Source organism: Manis pentadactyla, chromosome X, assembly GCF_030020395.1.
Source record: "Manis pentadactyla isolate mManPen7 chromosome X, mManPen7.hap1, whole genome shotgun sequence".
Lineage (NCBI taxonomy): Eukaryota > Metazoa > Chordata > Mammalia > Pholidota > Manidae > Manis > Manis pentadactyla.
This window is the reverse complement of record NC_080038.1, coordinates 102,794,657-102,815,935: the sequence shown is the minus strand read 5'-3', so window position 1 is coordinate 102,815,935 and position 21,279 is coordinate 102,794,657. Positions and strand designations below refer to the sequence as shown.

The 21,279-nt window shown below is 37.2% G+C and overlaps 1 protein-coding gene across 2 annotated transcripts in view; it reads left to right on the top strand.

The window, feature by feature from the left end:
- The window catches only part of NUP62CL (nucleoporin 62 C-terminal like), a 77,720-nt gene that overhangs the window by 39,394 nt on the left and 17,047 nt on the right, over nt 1-21,279 (top strand). For both annotated transcript variants that reach the window (XM_036925008.2, XM_036925006.2), the window contains 5 exons: nt 11,901-12,051; nt 12,301-12,347; nt 12,489-12,623; nt 14,317-14,425; nt 20,483-20,549. In XM_036925008.2, coding sequence (XP_036780903.2) covers nt 11,901-12,051; nt 12,301-12,347; nt 12,489-12,623; nt 14,317-14,425; nt 20,483-20,549 — 509 coding nt within the window. The remainder of the gene's footprint in view (nt 1-11,900; nt 12,052-12,300; nt 12,348-12,488; nt 12,624-14,316; nt 14,426-20,482; nt 20,550-21,279) is intronic.

Genomic DNA, 21,279 nt, shown 5'->3' with positions numbered 1-21,279 from the left:
CAAATATGAATACTCATTTGGTTTTTATACTTGATTTATATGTGGATACCACATTTCTCTCTTTATTATTATTATTTTTAATAAAATGCTGAAGTGGTAGGTAGATACAAGATAAAGGTAGAAAACATAGTTTAGTATTGTAAGAGAGCAAATGTACATGATCAGGTGTGTGCCTGTAGACTATGTGTTAATCCAAGCTAGACAAGGGCAATAAAACATCCACGTATGCAGAAGATTTCTCTCAGAACAGGGGGGGTGAGGTTCTAAGCCTCACCTCTGTTGATCCTCAATTTCTCACCTGATGGCCACCCTGCAACTGTGCCTGTCTTAGGTTGTTCCTCCCTTGAGGAATCTTACCCGTCTCTGGCTAACCAGTCATCTTCCGGGGCCATACAGGGAAATGTGAAGTTGGTAAGTGAGAGGGAAGCCTTATTGTTTGAAAAGGTTAGCTTTTTACTTCTTTGCATATTTATGCCCTGTGGCTTCTAAGCCCAGCATTTGTCTTGAGGTATCTTTACCACTTGGAAGAATTATGATACTCGGTAAATTTGATATGAGGCATGAATTCTATTTAAGGGTTGTAATTAGGAAGGAAGAAGAAAAGCTATAGAAGTAGCAGGCGGAAGAAAACATGGGAAGATTGATTATTTCTTTGACATATCTTCTTGTAGAGTAACTTCAGCATGTATAGGTTTTAAGCTACTACTTAAATTGCGCACACACATTAACATAATAGGAGTATAGTTACATAACCAAAACATATCTGTAATTACCAGCCATCTCCAGTGAAACCAAGAAAACCAGTTAGGCACCTTAGGCATTTGTGAAAACTTATCTATGATATGGTGGATATTGTCCAACTGAACTTGAACAGTCTGAGAGAAATCAGACAAATTAAAACAACCCATTCCTGGGGAATGTTCACATCCCTTATGTTCTTTTAACAGTAAATAGTCTGTAGCTGTAAGATTTTGGAGCGCTACAATTTGCACTTCTCCTAATTCTTGGTTGAGTTCCAACAGTATAGATCCAGTCAAATTTGTTGTTTTACTGTATGCACAGGCCAGCTTAGATATCTCCTTCCTCATTCCCATGGCAAGTCCAGGAACTGGTGGGATGAGTGCATCTACAGCTGTAGCAGTGCGTGGATCTTTGTTGGGGTTTTTTGATGATCATCTTCTGGCATGAGTCTTCCAGAGAGTGCTGATGTTCGAAGTTCTCTTTCATATCGTATCTTAGTTCATTTTCGGGATAGCACAATTAGGCTTTGATCTTCTGTATAGACGCAAAGAGACCCTTTGCCTACACTTTTATATGCCCTTTATACCCTTGTGTAGAACTCATTGGAGGTTACCACACAGGAACTGCCCTTTTTTTTTTTTTTTGCTTTGTTTTTGATATCACTAATCTACACTTACATGCCGAATATTATGTTTACTAGGCTCTCCCCTATACCAGGTCTCCCCTATAAACCCCTTTACAGTCACTGTCCATCAGCATAGCAAAATGTTGTAGAATCACTACTTGCCTTCTCTGTGTTGTACAGCCCTCCCTTTTCTCCTACCCCCCATGCATGTTAATCTTAATACCCCCCTACTTCTCCCCCCCCTTATCCCTCCCTACCCACCCATCCTCCCCAGTCCCTTTCCCTTTGGTACCTGTTAGTCCATTCTTGAGTTCTGTGATTCTGGTGCTGTTTTATCCTTCAGTTTTTCCTTTGTTCTTATATTCCACAGATAAGTGAAATCATTTGGTATTTCTCTTTATCTGCTTGGCTTGTTTCACTGAGCATAATACCCTCCAGCTCCATCCATGTTGCTGCAAATGATTGGATTTGCCCTTTTCTTATGGCTGAGTAGTATTCCATTGTGTATATGTACCACATCTTCTTTATCCATTCATCTATTGATGGACATTTAGGTTGCTTCCAATTCTTGGCTATTGTAAATAGTGCTGCGATAAACATAGGGGTGCATCTGTCTTTCTCAAACTTGATTGCTGCGTTCTTAGGGTAAATTCCTAGGAGTGGAATTCCTGGGTCAAATGGTAAGTCTGTTTTGAGCATTTTGATGTACCTCCATACTGCTTTCCACAATGGTTGAACTAACTTACATTCCCACCAGCAGTGTAGGAGGGTTCCCCTTTCTCCACAGCCTCGCCAACATTTGTTGTTGTTTGTCTTTTGGATGGCAGCCATCCTTACTGGTGTGAGGTGATACCTCATTGTAGTTTTAATTTGCATTTCTCTGATAATTAGCGATGTGGAACATCTTTTCATGTGTCTGTTGGCCATCTGTATTTCTTTTTTGGAGAACTGTCTGTTCAGTTCCTCTGCCCATTTTTTAATTGGGTTATTTGTTTTTTGTTTGTTGAGGCGTGTGAGCTCTTTATATATTCTGGACGTCAAGCCTTTATCGGATGTGTCATTTTCAAATATATTCTCCCATACTGTAGGGATCCTTTTTGTTCTATTGATGGTGTCTTTTGCTGTACAGAAGCTTTTCAGCTTAATATAATCCCACTTACTCATTTTTGCTGTTGTTTTCCTTGCCTGGGGAGATATGTTCAAGAAGAGATCACTCATGTTTATGTCTAAGAGGTTTTTGCCTATGTTTTCTTCCAAGAGTTTAATGGTTTCATGGCTTACATTCAGGTCTTTGATCCACTTTGAGTTTACTTTTGTATATGGGGTTAGACAATGGTCCAGTTTCATTCTCCTACATGTAGCTGTCCAGTTTTGCCAGCACCACCTGTTGAAGAGACTGTCATTTCGCCATTATATGTCCATGGCTCCTTTATCACATATTAATTGACCATATATGTCTGGGTTAATGTCTGGATTCTCTAGTCTGTTCCATTGGTCTGTGGCTCTGCTCTTGTGCCAGTACCAAATTGTCTTGATTACTATGGCTTTATAGTAGAGCTTGAAGTTGGGGAGTGAGATCCCCCCTACTTTATTCTTCTTTCTCAGGATTGCTTTGGCTATTCGGGGTCTTTGGTGTTTCCATATGAATTTTGGAATTATTTGTTCCAGTTCATTGAAGAATGTTGCTGGTAGTTTCATAGGGATTGCATCAAATCTGTATATTGCTTTGGGCAGGATGGCCATTTTGACGATATTAATTCTTCCTAGCCACGAGCATGGGATGAGTTTCCATCTGTTAGTGTCCCCTTTAATTTCTCTTAAGAGTGACTTGTAGTTTTCAGAGTATAAGTCTTTCACTTCTTTGGTTAGGTTTATTCCTAGGTATTTTATTTTATTTATTCATTTTTTTTATTGAAGAGTAGTTGACAACAGTATCACATTACATTAGTTTCAGGTGTACAACACAGTGATTCAACATTTATATACATGGTAATTCTAGGTACCAGCTATCACCATACTAAGTTGTTACAATATTTTGACTATATTCCTTATGCTGTATTTTATTTTTTTTGATGCAATTGTGAATGGAGTTGTTTTCCTGATTTCTCTTTCTGTTGGTTCATTGTTAGTATATAGGAAAGCCACAGATTTCTGTGTGTTGATTTTGTATCCTGCAACTTTGCTGTATTCCGATATCAGTTCTAGTAGTTTTGGGGTGGAGTCTTTAGGGTTTTTTATGTACAGTATCATGTCATCTGCAAATAGTGACAGTTTAACTTCTTCCTTACCAATCTGGATTCCTTGTATTTCTTTATTTTGTCTGATTGCCGTGGCTAGGACCTCCAGTACTATGTTAAATAAGAGTGGAGAGAGTGGGCATCCCTGTCTAGTTCCCGATCTCAGAGGAAATGCTTTCAGCTTCTCGCTGTTCAATATAATGTTGGCTGTGGGTTTATCATAGATGGCCTTTATTATGTTGAGGTACTTGCCCTCTATTCCCATTTTGCTGAGAGTTTTTAACATGAATGGATGTTGAACTTTGTCAAATGCTTTTTCAGCATCTATGGAGATGATCATGTGGTTTTTGTCTTTCTTTTTGTTGATGTGGTGGATGATGTTGATGGACTTTCGAATGTTGTACCATCCTTGCATCCCTGGGATGAATCGCACTTGGTCATGGTGTATGATCCTTTTGATGTATTTTTGAATTCGGTTTGCTAATATTTTGTTGAGTATTTTTGCATCTATGTTCATCAGGGATATTGGTCTGTACTTTTCTCTTCTGGTGGGGTCTTTGCCTGGTTTTGGTATTAGGGTGATGTTAGCTTCATAGAATGAGTTTGGGAGTATCCCCTCCTCCTCTATTTTTTGGAAAACTTTAAGGAGAATGGGTATTATGTCTTCCCTGTATGTCTGATAAAATTCCGAGGTAAATCCATCTGGTCCGGGGGTTTTGTTCTTTGGTAGTTTTTTGATTACCACTTCAATTTTGTTGCTGGTAATTGGTCTGTTTAGATTTTCTGTTTCTTCCTGGGTCAATCTTGGAAGGTTGTATTTTTCTAGGAAGTTGTCCATTTCTCCTAGGTTTCCCAGCTTGTTAGCATATAGGTTTTCATAGTATTCTCCAATAATTCTTTGCATTTCCGTGGGGTCCGTCGTGATTTTTCCTTTCTCGTTTCTGATACTGTTGATTTGTGTTGACTCTCTTTTCCTCTTAATAAGTCTGGCTAGAGGCTTATCTATTTTGTTTATTTTCTCGAAGAACCAGCTCTTGGTTTCATTGATTTTTGCTATTGTTTTATTCTTCTCAATTTTATTTATTTCTTCTCTGATCTTTATTATGTCCCTCCTTCTGCTGACCTTAGGCCTCATCTGTTCTTCTTTTTCCAATATCAATAATTGTGACATTAGACCATTCATTTGGGATTGCTCTTCCTTTTTTAAATATGCTTGGATTGCTATATACTTTCCTCTTAAGACTGCTTTTGCTGTGTCCCACAGAAGTTGGGGCTTAGTGTTGTTGTTGTCATTTGTTTCCATATATTGCTGGATCTCCATTTTGATTTGGTCATTGATCCATTGATTATTTAGGAGCGTGTTGTTAAGCCTCCATGTGTTTGTGAGCCTCTTTGCTTTCTTTGTACAGTTTATTTCTAGTTTTATGCCTTTGTGGTCTGAAAAGTTGGTTGGTAGGATTTCAATCTTTTGGAATTTTCTGAGGCTCTTTTTGTGGCCTAGTATGTGGTCTATTCTGGAGAATGTTCCATGTGCACTTGAGAAGAATGTATATCCCGCTGCTTTTGGATGTAGAGTTCTATAGATGTCTATTAGGTCCATCTGCTCTACTGTGTTGTTCAGTGCTTCCGCGTCCTTACTTATTTTCTGCCCAGTGGATCTATCCTTTGGGGTGAGTGGTGTGTTGAAGTCTCCTAGAATGAATGCATTGCAGTCTATATCCCCCTTTAGTTCTGTTAATATTTGTTTCACATATGCTGGTCCTCCTGTGTTGGGTGCATATATATTTAGAATGGTTATATCCTCTTGTTTGACTGAGCCCTTTATCATTATGTAGTGTCCTTCTTTATCTCTTGTTACTTTCTTTGTTTTGCAGTCTATTTTGTCTGATATTAGTACTGCAACCCCTGCTTTCTTCTCACTGTTGTTTGCTTGAAATATGTTTTTCCATCCCTTGACTTTTAGTCTGTACATGTCTTTGGGTTTGAGGTGAGTTTCTTGTAAGCAGCATATAGATGGGTCTTGCTTTTTTATCCATTCTGTTACTCTGTGTCTTTTTATTGGTGCATTCAACCCATTAACATTTAGGGTGACTATTGAAAGATATGTACTTATTGCCATTGCAGGCTTTAAATTCGTGGTTACCAAAGGTTCAAGGTTAGCCTCTTTAGTATCTTACTGCCTAACTTAGCTCGCTTATTGAGCTGTTATATACACTGTCTGGAGATTCTTTTCTTCTCTCCCTTCTTGTTCCTCCTCCTCGATTCTTCATATGTTGGGTGTTTTGTGCTGTGCTCTTTCTAGGAGTGCTCCCATCTAGAGCAGTCCCTGTAAGATGTTCTGTAGAGGTGGTTTGTGGAAAGCAAATTCCCTCAGCTTTTGTTTGTCTGGGAATTGTTTAATCCCACCGTCATATTTGAATGATAGTTGTGCTGGATACAGTATCCTTGGTTCAAGGCCCTTCTGTTTCATTGTATTAAATATATCATGCCATTTTCTTCTGGCCTGTAGGGTTTCTGTTGAGAAATCTGACGTTAGCCTGATGGGTTTCCCTTTATAGGTGACCTTTTTCTCTCTAGCTGCCTTTAACACTCTTTCCTTGTCCTTGATCTTTGCCATTTTAATTATTATGTGTCTTGGTGTTGTCCTTCTTGGATCCTTTCTGTTGGGGGTTCTGTGTATTTCCGTGGTCTGTTCGATTATGTCCTCCCCCAGTTTGGGGAAGTTTTCAGCAATTATTTCTTCTAAGATACTTTCCATCTCTTTTCCTCTCTCTTCTTCTTCTGGGACCCCTATAATACGGATATTGTTCCTTTTAGATTGGTCACACAGTTCTCTTAATATTGTTTCATTCCTGGAGATCCTTTTGTCTCTCTCTATGTCAGCTTCTATGCGTTCCTGTTCTCTGATTTCAATTCCGTCAATGGCCTCTTGCATTCTATCCATTCTGCTTATAAACCCTTCCAGAGTTTGTTTCATTTCTGCGATCTCCTTTCTGGCATCTGTGATCTCCTTCCGGACTTCATCCCATTTCTCTTGCGTATTTCTCTGCATCTCTGTCAGCATGTTTATGATTCTTATTTTGAATTCTTTGTCAGGAAGACTGGTTAGGTCTGTCTCCTTCTCTGGTGTTGTCTCTGTGATCTTTGTCTGCCTGTAGCTTTGCCTTTTCATGGTGATAGGAATAGTCTGCAGAACTGGGATGAGTGACGGCTGGAAGGACTTCCTTTCTTGTTGGTTTGTGGCCCTCCTCTCCTGGGAGAACAGCAACCTCTCGTGGCTTGTGCTGCGCAGCTGCGCACAGACAGGGTTTCTGCTTCCTGCCCGGCTGCTATGGAGTTAATCTCCGCTGTTGCTGTGGGCGTGGCCTGGCTCGGGCAGCTACTCCAAAATGGTGGAGTCGCGTTGGAGCAGGAGCTGCTGGGAGGCTATTTATCTCCGTAAGGGGCCTCCCTGCTCCCTGCAGCCCAGGGGTTAGGGTGCCCAGAGATCCCCGGATTCCCTACCTCTGGATTAAGTGACCCGCCCTGCCCCTTTAAGACTTCCAAAAAGCACCCGCCAAAACAAAACAACGACCACCAAAAAAAAAAAAAAAAGAAAAAAATTTTTAAATTAAAAAAAAAAAAAGTTTTTAATTAAAAAAAAAAAAAAAAAGGTGGTCGTTCATTTTTCTTTATTCTCCGGTGCCAGCCTCAGGCCTCTGCTCACCGGTCTTTCTGCCCTGTTTCCCTAGTATTGGGGTCCCTATCCCTTTAAGACTTCCAAAAAGCGCTCGCCAAAACAAAACAGCAATAATGCAAAAAAAAAAAAAATGGTTGCGCGCTTTTCTTATGTCCTCTGGCGCCCAGCCTCCAGTGCCCGCTCACTGTTCTTGCTGCCCTGTTTTCCTAGTATCGAGGGCCCTGCACTCTGGCCCGGATGGCTGGGGCTGGGTGTTCGGCAGTCCTGTGCTACATCTCCCTCCCGCTCTGCCTGTTCTTCTCCCGCCGGGAGCTGGGGGGAGGGGCGCTCGGCTCCCGTGGGGCCGGGGCTTGTATCTTATCCCCTTCGCGAGGCGCTGGGTTCTCTCAGATGCGGATGTGGTCTGGATATTGTCCTGTGTCCTCTGGTCTTTATTCTAGGAAGGGTTGTCTTTGTTATATTTTCATAGATATATGTTGTTTTGGAAGGAGATTTCCACTGCTCTACTCACGCCGCCATCTTCCGCCCCTCTGTTTCATTTTTGATGAGTTAAAAAGTGTGTAGTTTTCAAGGAATTGCTCTGTTTCTTCTAAGTTGTAGAATCTATGAGTGTAAAGTTGTTCATAGTACTCCCTTTTTGTCCTTTTGATACCTATAAGGATATTCTCCTGTTCGTTTCTGATATTGGTGGTTTGTACCTTTCTTTATCAATTTTATAGATCTTTTCCCCAAGAAGTAGCTTTTGCTTCATTTATTATTCTCTATTGTTTTCATTTTCAATGTTATTGATATCTACTCTTTATTATTTCTTTGTTTCTAATTGCATTGGGTTCATTTTGCTCTAGTTTCTTGAGGTATGAAAGATTATTGATTTGAGACCATTCCTCTTTTCTAATTTAAGCATTTATTGCTTATAGTACCCTTCTCACCACTGCATCAGCTATGTACCATATATTATGTTATGCTGCATTTCCATTTTCATTCAATTCTGTGTACTTTTAGTATGTCCTTTGTGAATTCCTCTTTGACCCATAGAGTATTTGGATGAGTTTTGTTTAATTTCCAAGTATTTGGAGATTTTCCTGTTTTCTTTCTGTGTCATTTTCTAGTTTAATTCCATTGTGGTTAGAGAACATGATCTGTATGATTTCAGTTCTTTTATATTTGTTTTAGGTTTGTTTTATGGTGAGGATATGGTCTTTTTTTTTTTTTTTTGAGGATATGGTCTTTTTTTAGTGGATGTTCCATGGGCACCTGAAAGTTATATTTTCTGCTGTTGAGTGAAATCTTCTGCATGTGTTAGTTAGATCTTGTTGCTTCATTGTATTTTCAGATCTCTATCCTTGAAGCTTTTCTCTCTGAGGCTTCTTTCAGTTGTGTAGAATGGCTTTTTGAAGTCCCCAACTGTAGCTGTGGATTTCTTTATTTATCCTTTGAGCTCTTTCAGTTTGCTTTCTATATTTTAAGGCCCTGCAGTTAGGTTGCCTACATGTTTAGGATTATTCACCTTCCTGGTACTTTGATTTCTTTATCATTCTGGTAATTTTCTTTGCTGTGAAATTGACTTTATCTGTTATTAATATAGCCATATCTTTTTCAAAATTCAACTTGCCTGTATATATTTTTCCATTATTTTACTTCCAATTTATCAACCTATTTGAAGTGAGTTTCTTATAGACAAGCATACTGATGGATCATAATTTTTATCCACTCTGCCAATCTCTGTCTTTTAGTCTGTATAGTTAGGACATTTACATTTGAGGTAATTATTGATATATTGGGCTTAAATCTGCCATTTTATTAGTTATTTTTTTTCTTTTTTACCTCTTTTTGTTTTTCTCTTTTTGTTAACCTCCTATGGGTTATTCAAACATTTTGTAGGGTTCCATCATTTTCTATTTATACTGTTTCTGAGTATATTGCTTTGTATAGTTTTCTTACTAACTGCTACGATATAGATATGTCACTTATAACAGTCTAGTTATATTGACATTTTACTGCTTTGCGTAAGTGTAGAAACCTTACTTTCATTGTTTCCCTTTACTCTTCTTTTAAGTATAATTGTCTTAAGTACTTCCTCCATGTTTATTGAATACCACATTATATGGTGTAATACTTTTTCTTTCAACCATCAAATATGATTTTAAAAACTCATGAATAGTAGACTGGTCTATTATCTTTACCCTTTTTATCCATTTTGGTCTTCTTTCCTTTATGAAGTTCCAGCTCTTATTTTCATTTAGTTTCTGTTTAGCCAGTCTTTAAGGATAGGTTTGATAGTAACAAATTCTCTTAAATTTACTTTGCATGAGAGTATTTTTATTTTCCCTCCATTTCTGGAAGGATATTTGCACTTGATTTAGAAATAGTGGCCAGCAATTTTTTCTTCCAATACTTGAAAAATTCTGTGACACTTTATTTCAGCCTCCATGGTTTAAGATGAAAAGTCTTCTGTCTTTCAAATTGGACTTCCCTTCTAAGTAATGTGATGTTTCTCCCTGGGTGCTTTCAAGATTTTTTCTTTATTTATCTTTGGTTTTAGAAATTTAAGGATTGTGTGTCTTAGCACCACAGATTTCTTTGAATTATTCTGTTTGAGATTTGCTAGCTCCTTGAATCTATAGGTTTATGTCTTTTGACAAATTTGGGAAGTTTTCACCTCTATTTTTCAGAATACTTTTTCAATCCCACTTTCTCTTTTCCTCTCTGATGTATTATCCTCTGGTCTACAGATGTTCCCTCTTTTATTACTGCCCTCCAGGTCTGAGATTTTTTTTCATTTTTGTGCCTATTTTCTCTCTGCTGTTGTGTAAATTCTATTGATTTGCTCTCATGTTCACTGATTGTACCCTCTGTCATCTCCATTCAGTATCAAACCATTCAAGTGAGCTTTTTATTTCAGTTACTTTATTTTTTTTGTTCTATAACTTCCATTTGATTGTTTTTCATAACTTCTATTTCATTGCTGAAATTTTCTATTTTCCATCTGTCTCTAGAGATTCATAATTCCTTGTTGGAGCATTTTTTTGATGGTTGTTTTCAAATTCTTTTCAGATCATTCTAACATCTGATAACTCTCAATGTTGGTATCTGTGGCTTGTCTTTTCTCTTTTAAGTTGTTATTTTCCTGGTCCTCGATGTAACAGATTCTTTTCAGTTGTACCCTGGACATTTTATGTATTTTGTTAGGGGAGTTTGGGTACTATTTAAATCTTCTTTCTTCATCAGGTGCAAGGTTTGGGTACATTTGTATGGTCAGCTTCCCACCAGACCCTGCCCACACCACCTGAGCAGAAGTGGAGCACTGACTCACACTGCCTCAATGTATATGAGTGGTATGGAATTTCAGTTCCCCCCCAGCCCTGCTAATTCTTCATGAAAGTGGGACAGTGCATCATACCACTTCATTGCCTCTAAGTGTGGATGTAAGCTCAGTTCCCAGCTGGGCCTCCAGGACCCAGAACAAGGGGAAGTGGAGTACTAACTAATGCTACTTAGTAACTGTAGGGTGGAGGCAGAATTTCTGCTTCCTGTTGGACCCCAATGATACAAGAGTAGGGAAGAAGCGGATGTCAACTACTCTTCTTATATCACTTCATTTAACCTCATTGATGCTGAGTTAGTATAGAAGCTGAGCTCCCTACTGGGCCTTGCTGACACAGGCTATGGGGAAAAAGAGGACAGAGTAATGACTAGCCCTGATTTGCCCTGCCTTGTTCAGTCTTGGTTTTTTCAGTGGATGTGGAGGTTAAGTTCTCCACTGAGCCTCCCTGACACCGCCCAGGGGTGGTGGGAAGTGGAGTCCTAGCTAGTCCCAACTTGCATTACTTTGTTCAGTCCCGGTGATGCCATGTGGTCATAGAGGTTAGCTCACCATTGGGTCCCACTGACACTGAAGACAAGTGGTAAAGCCTAATGGTAAGTAACCCTGTCTCATTGTGCCTTATTAAGTCTTGATGCTGCTGGATGGGGATTTAGGTTCAACTTGTTACTGAACATTGCTGGAAATACCCTGGTGAGGGAATTAGAACCTCTTCTGGGCAGGCAATTGATGATTACCTCTGTCTGGCCCTGCTGACACTGCCCCAGCAGAGGAATCAAGAGCATTGCCTGGTTCTGCCAGTCACAGGATGGAAAATGAGCTACTGGCTCAGCCTAAATGATACTACCTGGCAGGGGAATCAGAGTTCTGCTTGGTTCTGTCCAGTGGAGGGTAGAAGCTCAGCTGCTTACTCAGTTTCATGGATACTGCTGAGACAGGGAATGGATCACTTTGACTAAGTGCTGTAGAAAGAGAGTCCTATATCTTTGGCTACGTGCACCCAGAATGGAGCTTCCGTCATGCTGAGCTAAGGGGACAGAGAGGGAGCAAGCTGTGGCACAAACTTCAGCTGCTCTTACTGTGATTGAGTAGATTTCTCAATAAATCTTTATTTGCTGGATTCCCTTAGGATCATTTCCAAATACTTTGAATGACTGTTTTAAAAATAATCTCTTCCATTTCTGATGGTTTTGTTAGGGAGAAGATCTAAGAAACTCCTCGTGTGCTATTTTCTTCTCTAAGTACTCCTATGTTATTGTTTCAATTGTGTGATCATACTGCATCCTTTTTTTTTAGAGCAATTGTAACTCCCACTATGAAATGTGGTCAGCTGGAGGATCTGTTAAACAAATGGACCTGTGAGTTAGAGGATCAAGAGAAGTACTTTCTTTGCCAGAGCAACCATTTCAATGCTTGGGACCTTACAGTGATTGAGAATGGTGAGAAGGTAAGAAGATATTCTCATTAACCTACCAGCATTGTGGGAGTATTTTTAGATGAACACAGAATAAACCTGTGTTTTGTGGTTTCTATTCCACTATTGGTAGTCAATTTAAAAATACTTTCCTTAGGTAATAAATGTCCTGAATTAGGAAATCTTTCGTATTTGAAGTGTGTTTGAGAAAATTAATATTGCTTTAAAATTCCAATGTAAATTCAAATACATGTATTACTGTATTTTTATTTTCCTTTATAGATTACTGATTTACAAGAAGTGGAAAAAATGAAACAGGATCAGGAAAGGTAGAACCTTAGATTCCCTAGGTTGAAAGATTACAGATCTATATCTATGTCCAGTTTCTTTTCCTTACTATAGTTTATTGACATCTATTTTGTCACTCCAAATTCCTTTTATTAGCCCTTCTGATGACTTGTTTTTCTCAGGTTGGAAGGAGAATTGGATTTTATCCTGTCACAGCAGAAAGAACTAGAAGATCTCTTGACCCCTTTAAAGGAGTTTGTAAAAAATGACCACGGAGGGTTTGTTTATCTTCAGCAAGCAAATGATCATGAGAGGATGTAAGTAACTGAATAAAGATCAAGGAATGGGGCAGGACTTTGCTACTAAAAAAAAGAAAAAAGGTGGAGTTGAAAAGCAAGGAATAAAAATTTGTAGAGAAAGACAAGTTCTTATAGTTGCCACTTATCAACTTGCCTATTTCTGTTTATCTTTTTAGGATGATTAAAAATAAAGCAATCATTCAGGCAATTTTGGCTTATGGCATTTTGTACATTGTTAATTTCAAGCTTATACATGATCACAGTAAAATTTTTGTCAAGTTTGTTCTTAAATTAGACATACCAGTTTTATGTGTGTGGTGTCATAGTATTGTGGGATATTTATGGTCTCTTATTTATATTGATTCTTTTAAACCTAGTATTAATGCAATGGTTTCACTGATAAATCATTTGCTATTTTAAAGGCAATTTGTTAATCTGTTGGCAAACTAAGTATCTTTAAAATATTGAATGATTTTGTCAGTATCTTGAGCTGGATGTATTTTATTTGTGTACCATTCAGTCTTTAACTTTGGGCGAAGTGTTGCCAATGTTCCCAAAGCAACTTTCTCTTTCTGGAACTGAGATTTGGTAATCAGGCCAAGTAATAAAGTATTGTTAAGAGAACTTGTGTGAATGTGCTATATAAACTAGATTGAGATTAAGCCAGACTCATTCTATTAGTGGCTTATTAGTGAGTTAAGACTGAGCTTACTTTTAACAGACTTGTAAGTTAACATTTTTTAGGTGTAGTAAATGTGTTGAGTACAGCTAATTGTATGGACCCTAGTACTGTTTCTGCTTTTGTATCTCAGCTTTGTGAATCTTTCTTTTCTTTGAATTGCTTTCTATGTATTCTATCATTTTTTAAAAAACTTATGGAGTTACATTTTTGGCCATGAAATCTTAACTAGTTTTAAGAAATAATTGAAATATTAGTTTCTTTTCAATTGTTTTCAGTCTGCTTTACATTGTGATGGAATCTTTACTATAATCTTGAACAATCTAGGTAGCTAATTACCTATAAATACTTTGGAATAGAAAGGTAGTAGATAGCTATTAGTAAATCTAATTTAATCTTTTAATCTTTATAGACATTAAGGATGAAAAATGCTTTGGTCCCTTTAACTCTCATAAACATTCATTGACTAGGTTGTGTGTGTGTGTAAATAGTTTGGGTGGAAATCTTGGGAATTTGCCAATTAATTAATTTGTTGTGAACTTGGCAGATTTATTTACCTTAGATTATTGTGAATCTCATTTCTCAAGACATCTTTTGTTGGTGGATGGAGTATATTTATATAAGGCTTTACTCTGAAAGTGTGTGTATTCAAAATCACTGAAGACATCTCAACACTTATTGAATACTGCAAAATACCAAATAACTTCTCATATATCTAAATGTTTCATGGATTTGACACCTAAAGAGAGTTCCTTTGCCTCAGAGCTCCTCAGAGTATTATCCAGAGGGTAAATAGGTGACTGTAAAAATGGCAAAGTGGATAAAAACCTTTACCTATTGAGTCTTGTTAGAATATGGTAATAAGGTCATAAATATTGTATTCATAAAAATGTGCCATTAGTTATAACCAAGACCCATTAAGAAGGTAAGGGGATTGGGTAAGCCCGGTTGGCAGTATTATCTTTGTACAGTAATAGTACATAAGGCAGAAAACATTTCTTGTTAATCACTTTATTTTATCTGCCTTTTCAGGTACAATTTAGCAGAAAATATAGGTGGTCAACTGAAACAAGTGACCCTAGATCTCAAGGACATTACTGAGTACCCGAATGCATTTCAAAGTCCTGCTAACACTGACCTGGTGTGTTAACTGCTTTATCTACTTGGACAACCAAGATTTAATATGAAATTAGTATTCTGTGGTTGTTTTAGCTAATCACCTTCTGTCCTCTGCAGTGCTCCTTACCTGACTCTAGAGATGTGAAGCTCTTGGGTGTAGTTAGTGGTGCAGGAAATACTTAAGGACAGAAAAGGTTGTGGGTTTTTTGTGATTATTCCCAGGAGGGTGAAAAAATGACTTTCTTCCCTAAATGTTCAGAATTTTCTCCCATGTTTTTCACATAACTAAATATGTCCCTGTACTTACTTTTCTGTTCACTTACTCATTAGCTAGTTCATTCTTCCTTTTACTTATTTATCTACATATTCATATAATTGTGAGTATGTATGTTTGAGTCCTATAGATATATCCAGGTAATCCTTAATTTATGATTAGGTTATATCTTAAAAGTTTAATGAGTCAAAATAAATATATTTAAGACTTAAAATATATTTTTCCTTAGGAACTTTTTTTATTGAAGTATAGGTGATACCAACTATACTTCAGGTTTCAGGTGTACAACATAATGATTTAACAGATATCTATATTACTAAATGCTCACTCCAGTACATGTAGTTACCATCTGTCAGCATACAAAGATACAATGTCATTGACTATATAACCCATGCTATACTTTTATCCCTGTAACTAATTTATATTATAGTTGGAATTTTGTGCCTCTTTATCCCTGTCACCTATTTCACTCATCCCCCTCTCTCCATCCCTGTGGCAACCACCAGTCTCTTCTCTGTGTCTATGAGTCTATATGTGTTTTGTTCATTTGTTTTGTTTTTTAGATTCCACATGTAACTTAAATCATATAGTATTTGTCTTTTCCTGGCTTATATGGTTATTAGGTTTCCAACTTGCCTCACAGAATCCTATTTAACTCATAATGTAAATGTATTATACATGGGAAGGTACAGCCAAAGCATCTCAATTAGAGAGTTGAGATGTTTTTAATTAATTTGGCCTTGAGGATTTTTTTCCTTTATCTGTAATTAAAGAGCTTATTTCCCCTACCTTTCCCTATTATCTTAGCAGCTAAATGGAGTCTTCCTTTTCCCCATTTCCACTCCATGGCAGTAATGGTGAGAGCAATCTCCCACTGTGGAATCTTTGTCAGTTTATTATAATTAGGAGTGGGGCCAGGATCTGGGTAGGTGAGGGTGAATGACATCTATATAATGGTGATATATACATATAATATATATTATATATTTATACATAAAAATAATATAATATGTATAAATGGTGATTATTCTTGACTAAACTCTTTGTCCAGTTATATACAGATGGTTCTCTTATACACATACCTATTACTAGCTTTTTAAGTTATAAACAGACAGCATGGTGCAGTTGAGAAAGCATTAGAATTTTGTCATTTAACCTCTCTGAATCCTGACTCCTTTTGCAAAATGTCATGGGTGAACTAAACTATCTTGACCTCCAGCTATAAAAATTATGCTATTCTCTGTTTTGGGTGAATCTAAAGTTGTACAAAAACAAATATAAATTAGTCTGGGATTACCAGTACTACCATCTCACTTTGTTCACAGAGATGATCAAGAGTGGACAGAATATAGATTTTCTTTTTAACAAAATATTAGATCATCATTGTGATTCCAAAATTCAAAACTGTTTTATTGTAATAGAATTTTGATGCATTGATAAACACATGCAGATTTATAAATGAAGCAGAGTTGATGTCTAGTCTCGCTATGTTGAAATTAATATAACTGAAGTGATGTTTTGAACAGAATAAGTAAAAGGAGACTGTAATCCTAACCTTATATTTGTTTCTCTACTTAGCCATGGGTGGATTTATTTTATTTTAGTAGTGGGGAGTAAATGTTTGAGTCTTTTATTTTTGTTTTTCCTGGCAAGGGTGATTGAGATGTTTAAGATGAGTGAATTAAAGAATAATTGCTGCCTGATAGCAGGACAAAAGAAGCAAAAGATCAGCATCAGTTCATCTATTTTCTCAGGTAGCATAGATCATTGGACAGGAAACTGAGAAAACATTTTCTGAACAATAATATTCTTATAGATAATTTATTGTAACCAGGTCAAAAGCTTTGTGGAAGGGGAGAAAGATGGTGGCATGAGAAGTGAGGCAGAAACCTCCTTGCAGGATCACATAAAACACAAAAATACAGCAAATACAACTAATCCTGGAAAAGCAACTCAAAGACTGCAGAACAGACTGCCTAAATCTGGGGAAAAAGAGAAGACATCAGAAAAAAGGGTTAAGTAGCAAAGCCACAATTGGGCAGGATTCAAGTCCTCCCTGCATGCCAGCCCACAGGCAGGAAGAAGAGAAATGGAGCAGGGAGGGAGCAGAAGCCCAGCGACTGCTGAAAAACCAGCCCTGGAGATCTTCTCCAGGAGCATGAACCCACATTACATGTTGCTCTGGAGATTAGTGGAGTTGGAATGCAAAGATGGGCAGAATACTGGGAGAGACTGAGATTCCAGCCACTTATGGAGAACAGGTACACACAACCGACCCCCTAGGACAAAAGAAAGGTGGGTAGTTTGAAAGACTTCCCAGCAGCAAGAGAGGCACTAAAGGGGCAAAGATTACACAGAGCTCACTGCTCAGAAGAAAGGGCAGATGGACAAAATCTTTTTGGCATATTCAGCCTAGCAGGTTGGGAACTCTAAGGAGCTTCAGACACTCCATTGTCCTGGCTGGCAACACAGCTCCAAGGCCCCCCACTGTGGTACACAGTCTGCTGCTCCTTCCTCCCAGCAGGCACCGGTCCCACCCACTTGCTACCACCACCATCGTGCCAGGCCAGCTGAACGGTGACTCTGCCTATGGCAGCTACAGGGGTGTAGCACAGAGGCTCCTCCCTGCTCACATGGCCCACTAGACCTGGAAGTGGAGGCAGGTGTTACAGCTGAGAGGGCAGGAAACCCTCCCAGCCAAACTCTTTCCTACTGGCAGGCACCAGTTCCACTCGCCTGTGACCCCTGCCTTTACCGCAGGTGCTTGGCAGCTACAGAGAGTAGAGCTGCTGGGTACTAGAGTGTGCCACCTATGTAAAGTTATTATTCCATGGGGACATTAAAAAAATGAAACAACAAGAGAACTTGGTCCGAACAAAATTACAAGAAAAAATGCCAGAAAGAGGGCTTGGTGAAACTGAAATCACCAATCGTCTTGATAAAGATTTCAAAATAAAAGTCATAAACATGCTTACAGAGCTACAAAAAAGTCAAGATTTCAGGGAAGACTTTAACAAGGAGAAATGTACGTTGAAAAATACATTATCTAAAATGAAACATAATAGAGGGATTTAAAAGCAGATGAGATGAGGTAGAGGAGACAGTAAATGAGATAGAAATGAGAGAACAGGAAAACAAGGAAGCTGAGGCACAGAGAGAAAAAGGATCTCTAGGAATAAACGAATAATAAGAGAGCTGTGTGACAAATCCAATGAAACAATATTCACTTTATAGGGATACCAGAAGAAGAAGAGAGAGAAAAAGATAGAAAGTCTCTTTGAGGAAATAATTGCCAAAAACTTCCCCAACCTGGGGAAGGAAATACTCTCATAGACAGAGGGTATTATACTCAGTGAAATAAGCCAGCCAGAAAAAGACAAGTATCAAATGATTTCACTCATCTCTGGAGTTCAAGAACAAAGAAAAAAAACTGAAGGAACAAAACAGCAGCAGACTCACAGAACCCAAGAATGGACGAACAGTTACCAAAGGGAAAGGGACTGGGGAGGATGGGTGGGAAGGGAGGGACAAGGCAGAGGGGAAGAAAGGGGGCATTACGATTACCATGTATAATGTGGAGGGTGCATGGGGAGGGCTGTATAACAGAAAAGACAAGTAGTGATTCTGTAGCATCTTACTATGCTGATGGACAGTGACTGAAATGGGGTATGTGGTGGGGACTTGATGATGGGTTGAGTGTAGTAACCATAATGTTACTCATGTAATTGTAGATTAATGATACCAAAAAAAAAAAGCCCTGTTATTATGTGCCATTCACCAGGATAGAAAAATAGCAACTGTGTTCAGTAGTATTCATTACTATTTTTACCATTTTGGGGTGGGAGATGTGAAAGACTAATATCTAAAATTTAAGCAAGTCCATATTAATGAATATAAGATATTCAGTCACATTTTCTCTCAAAAACTCATTGTTCCTTCTACAAATTATGTTTTCAATTTTTATATTAAAATACACTAAATATTCTGTTTTCATTATGTACCATTCTTTTAAGTCTGGTTTTCATTTCCTCTTGTTTTCAGTATTATCCTGGTCTTTGCTCGAATATTTATCAAAAGTTCTTAAATTTTAAAAATAAGTGTTCAGTATTTTTCATTAAAATTAGTACATATGCTTGTTTGTTGTATTGATATGCTTGGAAAATAGGGAAATTTGTAAAGAAAGTTTTATCACCCATATTACCAGTACCCTGTTAATGGTGTATTTCAACTCTTTACTGTGCTGGTTAAAATACCTCTTTTGTTTGAAAAAGCATTGGAAACTTGCCTATATAATGCTTTTTTTTCTGTCTTTATTTAATATCCTTTCATGTTTTCCTAAAATTTTATCCATTCTTTGAAAACATGGTTATATTGACTCTATAATATCTCATTGACTCTAAATACCTTTACCATAATATATTTAATCGTGCTTTTATTGATACAGATAATGGTTCCAGTTTTTTGTCATTATAGAATTGCCCTATAGTAACTGGTAATGTGTTTTTTTTGTATCATTAATCTACAATTACATGAGGAACATTATGTTTACTAGACTCCCCCCATCACCAAGTCCCCCCCACAAACCCCATTACAATCACTGTCCATCAACGTCATAAGATGCTGTAGAATCACTACTTATCTTCTCTGTGTTGCACAGCCCTCCCCGTGCCTACCCCCACATTATACATGGTAATCGTAATGCCCCCTTTCTTCCCCCCTGCCTTATCCCTCCCTTCCCACCCATCCTCCCCAGTCCCTTTCCCTTTGGTAACACCAGTAATGTTTTGATTTGATTATTTCCTCTGGATATGTTTCTAGAAGTAGAATATATGGAGTTAAAAGGTGTGAATATCTTAAAACTTTTGATATATATTATAAAAATTTGCATTTTGAAGGGTTGAGTCAGTTTATATTGCTATAGGCTCTATGTGAATGTACTTGTTTTCCCCACACCTTTGAAAACTGAGTATTATCATTTATTAAAAATCACTGGTTTGGAAATCTTGCTTTTTGTGAGAACATGTTAGACCTTGAGAGCATTATGCTAAGTGAAATAAGTCAGACAATAAAAGACAAATACCATATGATCTCATTTATGTGTGGAATTTAAAATAAAAAAACAGAAAAACTCAAGCTCATGGATACCTTGAACAGATTGTTAGTTGCTAGAGGTGGGGGGTGGGGGGCACAAGAGGTACAAACTTCCCATTATAAAATAAGTCATGGGGATATGCTGCACAGCATGGTGACTATAGTTAATAATACTGTATTGCATATTTGAAAATTGCCAAGATATTATATCTTAAAAGTCCTCATCAAAAGAAAAAAGGTTTTTTTCTAACTGTATGGTGATACTTTCTAACTAAGCCCTTATGGTGATCATTTTGTAATATATACAAATATCTAATCATGTACATCTGAAACTAATATAATGTATGTGAGTTAAACCTCATTTTTAAAATGGCTAATTTGGTTGAGAAAAATTTATAGTTAAGGTTTTTTATATGAATTTCTTGTGAAATGTCTCTTAGTGCTCTCTACTTACATTTTGTACCGTAATAGTTTCTTATTTAATTGTAGGAATCAAATTATTGACTGTTACAAAATAATTAGATTACACTGATATATAGACATAATGAACATTACAAATATGAAATAGCAAAAAAGAGCTATTTATCTTTAGCACTCAGTCCATTTCTTACCAGAAAAACATGAAAACCCATTTCCTAATTTAAAATTTTTATGCTTTTTTTTGTTCTCCATATCATCATAATAATAATCTAAAACTCTAGTGTATGTTTTTAGCTCCATCAGATCTGCAGAATTCTGAATGCTCATCTGAGCTCTCTACAGTGGATTAATCAGAATTCAGGTAGGAGTTTGTTTGTATGCCAAAATATCTGTATTGCAAGTAGAAAATGTGATATAAACCAGGTTTTGTGTACCATGATCACACTCAAATAAGGGCTTAGTTGTAGGGGTGTTGCTTAACTCATGGTATGTCTACGTTAATTCTGAAGAACCATAATTGCTTATTTTTATACAGTGAAACAGGAAGAATAAACTAGAAACTAATCAAAATAGGGGGTATGTGGGAACAGGGTAGAGGAGGTAGGGATAGAAGCAGAACTTCACTTGAGTATACCTTTTAATAGAGTTTTGATTTTGGGGCCATGTAAAAGTATAAATACTCAAAAATTATAATTAAGCCAAAAATAATGGTAAGAATGATAAATGTTAAAATTAAATATAAACTAAAACCAAACAAGCTTGTGTAACTAATGTATCACATAATCATGCAGTTCAGGTAACTTTTGAACATAATATTCTTGACAGTGCATACTTATTAGGATGTAATCTTAAAGATGAACTGCAAAGAAATCTCAAACTTTCTTAATAAGTTTATTGTTAGTTTCACAAGTATACTATATATACATATGTATGCATACATATATGTAGTATAATAATATTACTACCATTTTCTATGTTATAGGATGAAGCAAATGCATAAGTATATTAGTGATAATGGAAACCAAGATTTTCATTGAAAGATATGAGATATATTTTTCCTTTTCTTCTTTTATATTTGTATTACAAATTTG